Genomic DNA, 12,745 nt, shown 5'->3' with positions numbered 1-12,745 from the left:
TAATTTTCAATTTTTTTGCAGTTCTTTCCTTTGGCAGAGACCTCTCTTTTAAGGATTGTTAAATCTCTACATGATTGAATATGTATCTGCAGTGGTTATTACAAGGAATTACCTGCAACATCTAATAACTATTATACTTGCTGAAGATGACTGTCTTCTAGGCTTTTGTGCCATTCAGTCTGATAAACGATCACTGACATTTCAGAGCTACTTGTTGCTTCCATCATCAGGGCAATGGTATCACAGCCCTGGTGATGGAGATAGAAAACACCTCCAAAATGATGGAAAGCTTCTACCAGACTACACAGTGCAATAACCCAGAAGAGAATGAGAATTTCAAATCTCAATTTATTTACTGTTTACCACAAACATTTGGCTTGTAAGTCACTATCAGTGTCTAAATTTCAGAAAAAATTAATTCAAATTAACATAATTCTTCCAGAAGTCACAAAAACAGCAGCACTAAATGTAATAAAATTTACTAATGTTAAGTGTGGACTGTAAGAGTATGTTAAATTATGTTCAAAAATTTTTGAACAAAATAATATTACATGTAAAAAAAAGCTGCCCCACTATACACCATGTAGGCACTTGGGGGGGGAGGTAGTATAGTTCCTACTCTTTCTTAACCTCGGCACTAGATGGGGGTGAGTGGTCACCATCACGCCCTGGCCCTGATTTACCCCTGGGAAAGAACCACAGTACCCATTGTAGAGGAGGCTGGATGGGCCCCAGAGCTGGTCTCGATGCAAAGGCTAGAGGAAAAATCCTCTGCCCCTGTCGGGGATCGAACCCCAGTCATCCGGTCCATAGCCAGTCACTATACTGACTGAGCTATGCTGGCACATCATATTACATGTTTTTCACATTTAAAATGTTAGAGGTTTACAAATTATGTAAAGGTGAAAGTGGAAGTTTGAATAGTGGGGGGCTCATTTCTACAGCACTGATACATAGAGAAAGCACCGAAGATTATTTAAATTCCAAAACATGACAAACAACAAACACATACATTAGTAATGAACTGCTTATGACAATGCATTGAGAAAATTAGAGAGACTCTGTTGGCAGTTAAAAATGTTAAATTTCTACCACAACAGCAATTCAACTCACCAAGGTGTAGTTGGCAAGAAATCCCTTTGCTGTTGGCATGTTGTTAGTCTTCATGTGCACCAGAAGCTGATTGCCAGTTGACGTAAAGTTGTTCGAAGCAGAAAGGCTGTCATTACAGTAATAGTACAGCTGTGTGCTGTCGGTACTGTTCCCATCATACACCTACCAACATAAAGCCAAAATTCACGCTAACGGGCTGCTGTCGATACAAACAATCATCACCAACATGTCCTTGACCAAATCTTCAAACCAGAAAATAGCACAAGTACAAATAAGATAGGTCTACATGACGATATAGGCAGAGTATATTTCAGTTCAGAAACTATTACCATCATGTCAGCCTTCCAAAAATCTGCTGATCTCTTTCTTGAGTAGCTTTCACTTCCCATGTCCTCGAGAAATTCCCTAACATTGCAGAACTCAACAGACTGTAATAGTCACCACAAAGTCCACATCAAACCACATATTTAAACAGTTCACAAACCGCTTTCCTAAAATACACTTCAGTGTATTTCTGTCCACAAGCAACTTCTTTCCAAGTATCTTCTAGAACCAAAATATTAGGTCTTATCCAAATCCTTATTCTGCTGAATCCTAAGAAATAGAGCGTGAAGACATGGACTGGATTCATGTTATTCTATCCAGAGTCCTGTGAATGGAGTAATGTGATTCTGTGTTCCATAATAGTGGAAATTCTGACTATCAGCTTCTCAAGAATAACTCTGCTTTATGGAATCAGTTCTTTAGTTATGCTTTGACATACATGACAAACACTAACCATGAAACTGTAAATGTTCTATAGATGTGTGCTTTTCTATTGCACATGTTAATTTTGTCAACCCAGGACATGTAGTTATTATTATTCAGTGTTCTGTCTTACAACAGGTCCATTGCTCTGCCCAAAAAGAGCTCTCCAGTTTTCCCTATTCTCGGCTTCTCGCTTTAATTCCTGGAACGTCATCTTCTTTCCTTGTTTAAGGTCGTCGGTTAGCTGTATCAATTTTCTTCCTAGTCCTCTCTTTCCTTCAACCTGGCCTTCGGTGATATCACTCAGTAATCCATTCCTTCTCATAATATGTCCCAGCCAGTTAGCTTTCCTTCGTGTAATCCATAAATATCATGTCCTGGTTCTTTGCAACTGCTGCAATTATTTATGTATCTTTTACTAATTAAAATAACAAGTCAGGTAGGTAACACTGGTTAAGCATCGCCAAATTCTCACCAGAGAGCTGTATAGTTCTTCACACTTCAGTATTTCCCTATTTCTTGTTCTCAAATACCTTATAATTACTTAGTTGGAATTAATGTCTACGTCCTTTCAAAGGCACACTATGTGGTCTTGGGTCATATTTAAATGGTCAAAATGTAAGATTACGTGTAAAATGTCACTAAGACTTGCGTGGTAACTCTGGTCTTTCTATGCGGCCAGGAGTCAGGTTAGTCGTCAGATATTATGAGCACTTACGGAAATACTTCACAGCTTTCACAATGTTCAAGAGAGTTATGGAGTTAGAAACCTGACATTAACTTGGAGGTACACTGTTCAAATATCGGCTAGAGACAAGCTGCACTGACTGAAGTTCCATATTTATACTACGAGGTGCGATCGGAAGGTTTCCAGACTGCGCGTATAAAAACCAGTACACTTATCTCCGGTATTAAATTCATCCATCACCCTCGAAGTAGTTCCCCTGGGAGTGAACACAACGATCGCAGTGCCGCTGCCAAGCCTGGAAGCATCCCTGGAAATCTTTCTTTGTCAGCCTGTCAAGCACCATCTGCGATTCTGCCTGAATCTCTTGCCAAAGACTCGCCAAAACGGCTACGGAAACCTATGAAATGCTAAAGCAAGCATTTGGGGAGTCCGCAATGGGTCGTGCACAAACTTTTGTGTGGCATTCACGTTTTAAAAATGGCCGAACCTCTGTCGATGATGACGAGCGTTCTGGACGACCATCTTCGAGCACAACGCCCGAAAATGTTACGAAGATTCGGCAGGCCATTCACGAAGATCGACGTCGTACCATCAACGACTTGTGCGACATTGTTGGGATAGGCTATGGGACCTGTCAGCTGATTCTAAAGGAAGAACTCCACATGCGACGCATCATGACAACGCGCCAGCGCACACCGCCCTCAAAGTTCGGCAGTTTTTGGCCTCAAACACCATGGCCGTCATCCCGCACCCTCCTTAGCTCTGTGTGACTTCTTCCTCTTCCCAAAGATGAAAATTCAGCTAAAGGGAAGGAGATTTGAGACGACAGAAGAGATTCTGGCAGAATCGCAGATGGTGCTTGACAGGCTGACAAAGAAAGATTTCCAGGGATACTTCCAGGCTTGGCAGCGGCGCTGGGATCGTTGTGTTCACTCCCAGGGGAACTACTTCGAGGGTGATGGATGAATTTAATACCTGAGATAAGTGTACGGGTTTTTATACGCGCAGTCTGGAAACTTTCCGATCGCAACTCATAAATGAACGCTGAGTAATGTTCTGAAACATGAAACATCTACTTACACCCACATTCTGAAATTCACTGAATACAATTATCATCAGATCGCTTAAACGCAACTTCTAAAGATGTTACCGTGACATTCCAAAACATAATGACACAATAACTTAAATAAGTCCAAAGCTACGTAATCATACGATTATGCATTTATTCTGTAGCAGAAAGAGACTAACTGACAAAGCACAAGAATGGAAAATTGCAGGGGCGATGCGGCTAATCTCCACTTTATTTGTGGAGGGAAAATAAAAAAAGTGAATTTTTAAAAATCAGTTCATACATTGCATTTATAATTTAATTTAAAAAGCGCAGAGCTTGTTTCCTCTAAATTACAGAGGTTTTCCTCCAATTCAGCACTTACCTTCACAAAGTTATCTTCACAGTCTAGTGTGGGCATGTCAATATCAGCGAATGCAAATAAAATGACAAAATTTTTGTCAACATCTATCAGCCATTGGCAGTCAAGGTTGTTATCGTAGTTGCCAGGGTAGTTGGGGGAGTGGATACTACCCACTGGCATGGTGAATTTTCCCCCACACTCTGTGATTCAAAAATAAAAAAAAATATGTACAGAAAATTATATTCATTGACTTATAACAACGAAAAAGTAATGTAGTATTTACTGTACTTAAATTTTACTTAACAGAATAAATGTTTACACAGACAATCATAATACCAAGACATTTCACCTTAGTCAAATTGGACATTGAAGGTCTCTAGAAAAATATACTCTGTAGAACTATGACTTGCAAGATCAATTTTCTGATGAGCACTTTAACTTTCATTACATGCGCACTGAAATAAATGTTGGCATATTTCTCAGCATGGCTCATCAAATAGAAACCTATAAATTATATGAAATAATTATGGATGAAATTTCATGCGGGAAGTCTACGCTAAATGTGGTTGGGTATATTTAATTCTGAATTTGACTATTCAATGGAACCCTATTTAATATAAAAAAATAAATTTATATAAAACTGCTTAAAATAAAAGACCATACATGTAAGTAAGATGTATTAATTCTTTTGTGCCCTAACAAATTTAATAAACTACATATACAACATAAATAAGCATCATAACAAGAATGTTTTAAAAGAAACGCTTTAAATATATTTCTACCATGACAAGACATTTTGTGGTTCAACATTTTTCTTTGCCCACTCTATGCCAGATTATTGCTTCTGTACATTGCTAAATGTACATAATTCTGCTTTCATAACCTTTACTTCCATTAATATGTTACGAACCAAATGTCACAGAATCTGAGTTCTACCTAGTTTCTAAACACCATGCATCAAATTTTAGTTAATTTGTTCATAACAATGCTTATTTTTTTTTACAGTGAAAGGTTGTTAGCCTTACTGCTGGGAGACCTAAACGTAGATGGGAGGATAATCTCAGGCAGGATCTATGGGAGATAGGAGTTGAAGGAGACTGGATTTTGTTGGCCCAGGACAGGGTCCGGTGGAGGGCTTTGGTTAATTCGGTGATGAACCTTTGTGTTCCGTAAGCCATCTGGTTGGTTGGGTCCACTATTTGGGAAGCCTCAGGGGAAGAGACCTCTGGGGAGACCTAGACGTAGATGGGAGGATAATCTCAGGCAGGATCTATGGGAGATAGGAGTTGAAGGAGACTGGATTTTGTTGGCCCAGGACAGGGTCAGGTGGAGGGCTTTGGTTAGTTCGGTGATGAACCTTCGGGTTCCGTAAGCCATCTAGTCAGCTAGTTTATGTATCAAATTTTGAAATCCCTAAATCTGGGAACACGGAGACAGTATGTTATTTTGAAATCTGGTAACCACCTACAAGAGTGCAGTGTCACAAACCAGCAATAAAATATATAACAAGAAGATGCTCAATGAACAGCAGATGGCATATTATGTTTACTGTCTACGGTGTCACCAGTGAATTTATGAATCCTCCTATTGTCAGATTTGTCAGTTTGCCCCACTTGGACATATGCTGGAGTGCAAGCAGTAGAACTTTCATATGAGTTGTAGTCTTGGAAGTACGTGTTTGCCTGGCCAGTTGGTCATTCAGTTAGAATGCTCCCCATGAGCTGCTTGGAGGGGTGAAAATGGGGGTTGCTCCATTACGCCATTTTCCTCCCAGCTTATTACATCTGAATACAACTATTTAATCTGAATTATTCTGTGTAACAGTCAGTGTAAGGAATTAATTCAGTCTCATCCATGTTGGCTGCTTATATTTTGGTATTCCTGCTCATAAACGTGTCAATATACAGAGTGATTCAAAAGTCTCCATACATAGGGAAATCACCTAAAGGAATGCATTCAAAATGCAATTACGCACATAACACCAGATGTGTTAACACGAGTTCACCATGAGTGGGAGAGACGTATCCGTATGTGTTTTCAAAGGAATGGTAACAATGTAGAGCAAGTTTTGTGAATAAAGTGACAGTTTATAAAAAAAAGTGACCATTTTCTCTATGTATGGAGACTTTTGAATCATCCTGTAGTATCTTGTCCTATAGCAGAGTGGAATGAGAGTGACTCAGGAACTGAATTATGACAGACCACAGTATATTATATTTTAGTGGTTGAACCACTAAGTTAGCAGATTCTATCATCTAATCAAGGCATAATGCAATTCCCAGCCAACAGAACTGGAATATACAATAAAAAATATGTTTCAATGATGATCTTCTGGGTTGTGATGCTATGTGGATGTGTAGGTAGTGACAAACGTACAAGTCAACATAGAATTGCACCAAGAAGATTGTCATCAACAGTTTAAAAGTTAGAGAACCACAAATCTCACCAGTTACTTCAAAACAGGCAAATCCAAATAATGTAGATGCCTGATTTCATTCTTAATAATATTTTTCCTTCCTCACCATTACACAGTTAACTTGTTAAACATGACAGTAAGCCATATGATGAAATAGCATCCTAAAAAGATTAAATCACATTGGATAAGACTGATAGGACTTACGGAGGAAACCGCATGATAGAGACGATAACATACTGTGATTTTTTGGAAACATGATGATTGACTTACTTGAGTTCACTGTTTTGTAAGAAGCTTTAAATCCTTTTCCACCATATACAAAACCAATTTTTAATCTCACAAACATGGAATTGCCACTGGATGTCAAAACTACATTTTTAGAGGGATGGCACAACTGGGAAAGCTGCAGACCTGAGTCATCTGTCCCAGAGTAGATCTGAAACATATTACTGGAGACATTATCTACCATATTTACAGGCAACTCTTGGTTTACGAACGAGTTCTGTTCCAAGATGTTGCTCGTTATATGTTTTTGTTCGTTATGTGTATCTTGCGTTCCCGAGCTTTTACGATACGTATCGTACACGTTAGCAGCCATTTCAAAGCATTAAAACCATGTACTAAACATTGAATGGTCTATACAACTCATTTACAATACAATATATTACAATAGGGGGAATCACCGATTTCGTTTCCACGAGAAAACATTCTACGAGCCGTGGCATGTAAACCAATGATTTTTTCACTGGCTAAATTAGTTTTATTAACCAAGAACAGTTCAGTATAATTATCATATAATAATTTTCTGATAACTATTGTAATAAATACATTTTTTAAAAGTTTATTTATTTAAATCTTACAATTATGTTCACTATGCGTTTGGCATTTCGTTTTATAAGGAACTCCATCTACTGGCGACTTTAAGAAATTTTGAATGAATTGTGACGTTCGTTATTGCGAATGTTCATGAATCGAACGTTTGTAAACTGAGAGTTGCCTGTACTTTAAAATAAGACACAATTCTTTCCTGCATCACTGTCTGTAAAAACTGAGAATTTTCTTAAAACCACATACACACATAAGCACAGTGTATGCACATGCGTATAAAAATTACATTAAAAGTGTTAAAAGTGAATGTTCTATGGATTTAAATGAAACTCATAAAATTGTACTGGACATACCTAAATATATGTAAGAATTTGTAAGAAATATTTACAATGCTGTTGGCAGCATTTTATAGGTTTGTAAGCAAACGGAGTTAGTGAGGAGTAAAAATTCTTCATGTAAAGTTTACTGTCATAGTGTTACATACTGCCATATTTCTCTAGTCTATACCATAAGTGCAATAAGTCTCTAAAACTTTTTACGAAACCATTTACAGTGGAATCCTGGCCTTAGGTATTGAATTTTGCAGAATGGGACAGAAAGTTCACGAGAGCTAATTCTGAAGACTGACTCTAATGAAGCAATCTCATATAACAGTGAAAGTCAGCGTCATGAAGACACTGTGACTGGAAGCAAGATACAATTTGGTCATGACCACAATATCCATGGAATTCTTATGGTGTCCATCCATCCTTTCACTGAAAATCTCAGTGGATTGAAGATGCAAGAGGCACCCCATTGTAATACAATTACTAGATACAGCCCTGTCTTAAAAATGTGGTCAGCCCCATAGTATGGGTGCTTAAATACCCTATTCCTGTATGATAAAGGTTAAGTCTTAAAACTATAAAGCTGATGATTATATTATATGTTGTATCAGTAATAAAGCAGAAGCATAATTTTGTAATGTAAAATGTGCCAATAAACATAAAAGAATTTCAGTTTTTGAAACAATGCATCATTCAGAGAAGCTATTTAATTCAGTAAACTCACAGTCACAGAGCCACTATAACATTCTGAAGTTTGGCTTAAGCTGAAGTCCTCAACAGTCAGCTCCACACTGTGACCCCAATCCACTGTAATTGTCCATTCACAATCTGTGTTATCAGGAAAATTTCGAGGATAGCCAGGTGACGTTAACTGTCCAAAAGACTTCTTCAGGTTACCACCACAGCCTGGTAACAACAATAAATTACATACAAATAAAGAATCTTGGTCCTGCGGAATACTACAATGAAGAAATCCACGACTATGAAACATAATATGTTACAGGGAAAATAGGATTAAAGTATCTTAGGAAATAACATCTTCAGAACTAGAAAATCACACATATATGTATACATTAAACAAAAGTACAGAATATGAGACAGTGTGCAAGGAACAGTAATCAATTTACATATATACTAGCATGTCACCCTCGGTGGACTAGTGGTTAGCGTGCTCGCCACTGGACCCAAGGTTCGGGGGTTCAGTCCCGGCCAGGGTTGATAGATAAAAATACGTAGGAAAATTTCTTTTGGAGGGGAAATAAAGCTGGCGGTCCCATGTTAAAGATTTATACCATGTAAAAGAACCTTACGAGCATGATACGAAATGTTTCATAGGTAAAATTCAGCGGCAATTTCTCATCCAACCCTCCTGATTTACTGCTAGATGGCTCTGGTAGTCAAATCAGGATTGAATAGAAATTGTGCAGAGTCAGTGGGCTGGTCACTCACTACTCATAAATGCACGTTTCAAAAGACCAAGAATACTCCTAAGTGGGGAGGTCACGGCCAGAAAACAGGCCGAAACACCATAGACGATGATGATACGAGGCTCGTCCTTAAAGTAAGTTTCCTGGGGCCGTTTACAGAAACAAAACACAATTTCATGGAAATATTTATTGCAACAGATACAGCAAGTGTCCAGCTATTTTTCAACATATTCGCCACCGGAATTGAGACATTTGTCATACCGTGGGACCAACTTTTGAATACCTGTGTCGTAGAAGTCTGCCGCCTGGGATTGGAACCACTGTGTGACAACCATCTCCGCCTCTCTGTCATTCTCAAAACGCTGACGCTGACCGGACAGGAATTTCTTGAGGTGTAGGAAAAGATGGAAATCACTGGGAGCGAGGTCCGGGCTGTAGGGTGGATGGTTAAACACCTCCCAGCTGAACTCCTGCAGGAGACTTGCTGTCCGTCGAGCCGTGTGCGGCCTAGCGTTATTACTGACCGCACTTCACAGTCGGCGGGAGCTGGAATAAGAACCTCCATCTTCAACAGCTGCAACGATGCTAATGTGAGAACGCGGGAAGTACCGTTAGTGCATGCGCCATGCTACGTCATTGCTCTATCACGTACGCACAGTCGCTTCGCTCAATATAAGGTTTGCTAGCTGTGGGACGAGTGGGAAACTTACTTTTGGGACGCGCCTCGTATATACCAGCATAGTATGACCCATCAAACTTGATGGTAATGAACCTTTTCTGTGCTGAAAAGTAGCACAGTTTATTACAGCATTATCTTGCAATCACACTAAAAGCACAAGAGGTGCATTTGTTATCTTATGATCAGCCCACATATAAATACAAATTTGTATCAATATAGTTCTGGATCATTTACCAGTGTGAATCAGTAGTTTAATTGTGTCCTTTTAGATAAAGTTATTGAAATATACTTTATAGCTTTATACTTAATGTTTAATTGAAAGTTACACAGTATAGCCAAAAACAAGGAAGCAATTCCCACTGACAAATGTTGGCTGTTACGAGAAGCCGTAAAAAAATATTTATAAAACAAAGGAATGGGGCCCTTTTGACAGCAAAATTTATGAAGGTTATATGGCCAACCTCCTAGAGTAAACTGACATTTTTTTCATGGATCAGACCCCAACGCAATGATCACAAACTATGTTACACGATGTATTATATTTTACGTTGGGCCAACTACGGATACCATTACTGTGTCTTATAAGACATGATGGTCCTTTAACCCTTTGCCGCAGAGATTTAAAGTCCGAGCTTGGCGTAATACGTTCTTAGCGTCCCTTTAAATTTTGCTCTAAAATACTATATTTATCATAACTTTGGAACTATATGAGATATAATTAAAAAATTTTCACTGAAATCCTCTTAAAAGATGGTTTTATTATCTTACTCTATATGATGAACGCCCTGTGTGTGAGCAGTGTAAGGATGTGGATCAGAATTTGAGCTTCGTGTATTTCACCGCCACCACCATTTTCACTCTCATTATCACTAACTCCAGTTGTCACCAACTGTGTATAATTAATGTCTATTATTGCACTGTCGGTGTCCGAACTATACTCACAGTCACTTTCATCCAAAACTTCTTCTAGAAGTGCACGTCTTTCTGCTTCTGTAAGTACGCGACTAGACGAAGAGACATCCATGATGAGAATGAGAAGGTCAGGATATTATTTTTAGATTCCCAGGTAGAACTCAATGGAATGTGGCGGTGTTGCCATATGTCCACATACAGTTATCTTTTCAGAACAAAGCAGTGCAAACCGCATTCCGCTGGCGTTATTCGTTAAGAAGTTATGGGCTACAAAAATTAAGCTTGCAGCCGACGTACACTGTACCGATATCCACTAGGGGGTATTTATGCCTCACAAATTTTCACGTCGGTCCGCGCGGAGAGGTTAAAGATTAAGAATATGTTCACCATATATTTCTTTATGGTGTGATTCACCATTAAAAATCACTGTAGTGTGGTGTTCAATTAATCCGTATCTTCCATGTTTGATGTTTTATATGCATGATCCAGCTGGTAATATATCTCAGCATCATACTGCTAAACCATCAACCCCTAGATTTAAAGTCCAGTCGGCACCAGCATAGTACAGGGGTATAATTTTGCCATTCCTCTATGATAAAGGTGAAGTATGGGGACCATACGAATATGAAGCTGAATGTTCCATGATGAGGAAGGAAAATTTTCCAGCTGTTAATAAAAATATCCATCGTCCAAGATAAAATAAAATAAAATCGATAGAGGTAACCCCTATCTCTGGAGATAGGGGTTAGCTCTATCGACTGGGCCCAACAGAGGTTTTACCTGAAGACGGAGAAAGTTTCCCATCTCCGAAACATTGTGGTTTTTTATTTATTTTATTTTATTTAATCTTAGATGATGGATAATGTCCAGAGAACAATGCACCATTGTCACAAACCTTCAGAATTGTGTTAATGATACATCAATAAGTTTGTGTTATGAAGCATTAGGATGTCTTCTGAGACCTTGATCTGGTACATTCTTCACACCACATATTAGACAAGTGGCTGGTACAAACATCAGTAAACCAAATTTCAAAACAAATGAAAGAAGGGACCTTAAAACTAAAATAAGCTTATCTTCCAGTTACTTACCATTGACAATCCACTCAAGTCGGAATCCAGGGTAGGCTCTAGATGAACCTGTCACAAAGTGAACATACATATGATTCTTGGAAGAGTGGATGAGACCTGGTATTTCAGACCCGCACCGCCTGGGCATCAACACTGTGTCAGGGACTGCATTGTCTTCTCCTTCCTTTAACTGCAAACACAAATACATCAGCACATTTCATGTGTGAAGTGTACTTATGACGTTTCTACACTGAATGCATGTTAATATACTATCGCCTTTCACATAAATTCTTAAAACATTTTTAAGAACATAACTGTTTAACTTAAAACATCTTCTGGAGAGACCATACCTGTAACAGCAACACACTAAGCAGACACTTTGTATTAAACTAAAATAAAACTTCACATCTTCCTAGTCATTCGGGAATAACAAATCACTTGACAAAAATATGAAAACAGAAAACTTCACTGGAGGAGTGAGATGCGTGCATACTGACAAATATGCATCAACCACTAGCAGAAGGCAACTTTGAGAGACCTCATAAACCTTCCATTACTGAAGACTACAGTTGGCAAAAGGGATATATCGACAAAGGGGACAGAATGGCCAACAGATATTTAATTAATCAGAGAACATGAAAGTACACAAAGAAGTAATTTTCTCACTTGTTAAGTCTAACAATACTGAATAGTCATAACATTCTAAAATCCTGTGGTAATCAAACGGACTACAAAAAATTTTGTCGACTTTATTTAAACATGTTGGTAATGAGTTCAATCCAGCGTAAGCCAATCAAATACGCCATCTTCAAGACTGAAACACCAGACGCTGGCCAGCCGCAGGTTCACAAATGCTAGTGCTGTAAGTGTTCAGTGAAGAGGGACAGAATGACTACACAATTTCTGTGCCTGAAGTGTGAAGTCAGTTTGTGTATTTTCCACACAGGTAAAATTCTAAATCAAATTCTATTATGTGAGAAGAGCATTTACTGAAATACAATAACTACACCTTTTAATTTATATAGGCCTATTCTGTATTTAATTTAATTTAGGAATCCATTACCTATTTTGGTAAAAAAAAATTGTACTATTAAAACATAGCACTATAGAATACTGCACCAAATTTT

At 38.4% G+C, this 12,745-nt stretch overlaps 1 protein-coding gene across 2 annotated transcripts in view; it reads right to left on the bottom strand.

Moving 5' to 3' along the window:
* Cubn (Cubilin) overlaps positions 1 to 12,745 on the bottom strand; it is a 218,656-nt gene that overhangs the window by 128,596 nt on the left and 77,315 nt on the right. For both annotated transcript variants that reach the window (XM_087357091.1, XM_087357090.1), the window contains exons 30-34: positions 11,640 to 11,808; positions 8,255 to 8,436; positions 6,647 to 6,812; positions 3,982 to 4,160; positions 1,114 to 1,275 (exon numbers count right to left, since the gene is read on the bottom strand). In XM_087357091.1, coding sequence (XP_087213217.1) covers positions 1,114 to 1,275; positions 3,982 to 4,160; positions 6,647 to 6,812; positions 8,255 to 8,436; positions 11,640 to 11,808 — 858 coding nt within the window. The remainder of the gene's footprint in view (positions 1 to 1,113; positions 1,276 to 3,981; positions 4,161 to 6,646; positions 6,813 to 8,254; positions 8,437 to 11,639; positions 11,809 to 12,745) is intronic.

This window comes from Zootermopsis nevadensis, unplaced genomic scaffold, assembly GCF_977971745.1.
Source record: "Zootermopsis nevadensis isolate Lab colony 2312 unplaced genomic scaffold, Znev_1.0 Znev_ptg000028l, whole genome shotgun sequence".
Lineage (NCBI taxonomy): Eukaryota > Metazoa > Arthropoda > Insecta > Blattodea > Termopsidae > Zootermopsis > Zootermopsis nevadensis.
This window is presented reverse-complemented; position numbering and strand designations above follow the sequence as displayed.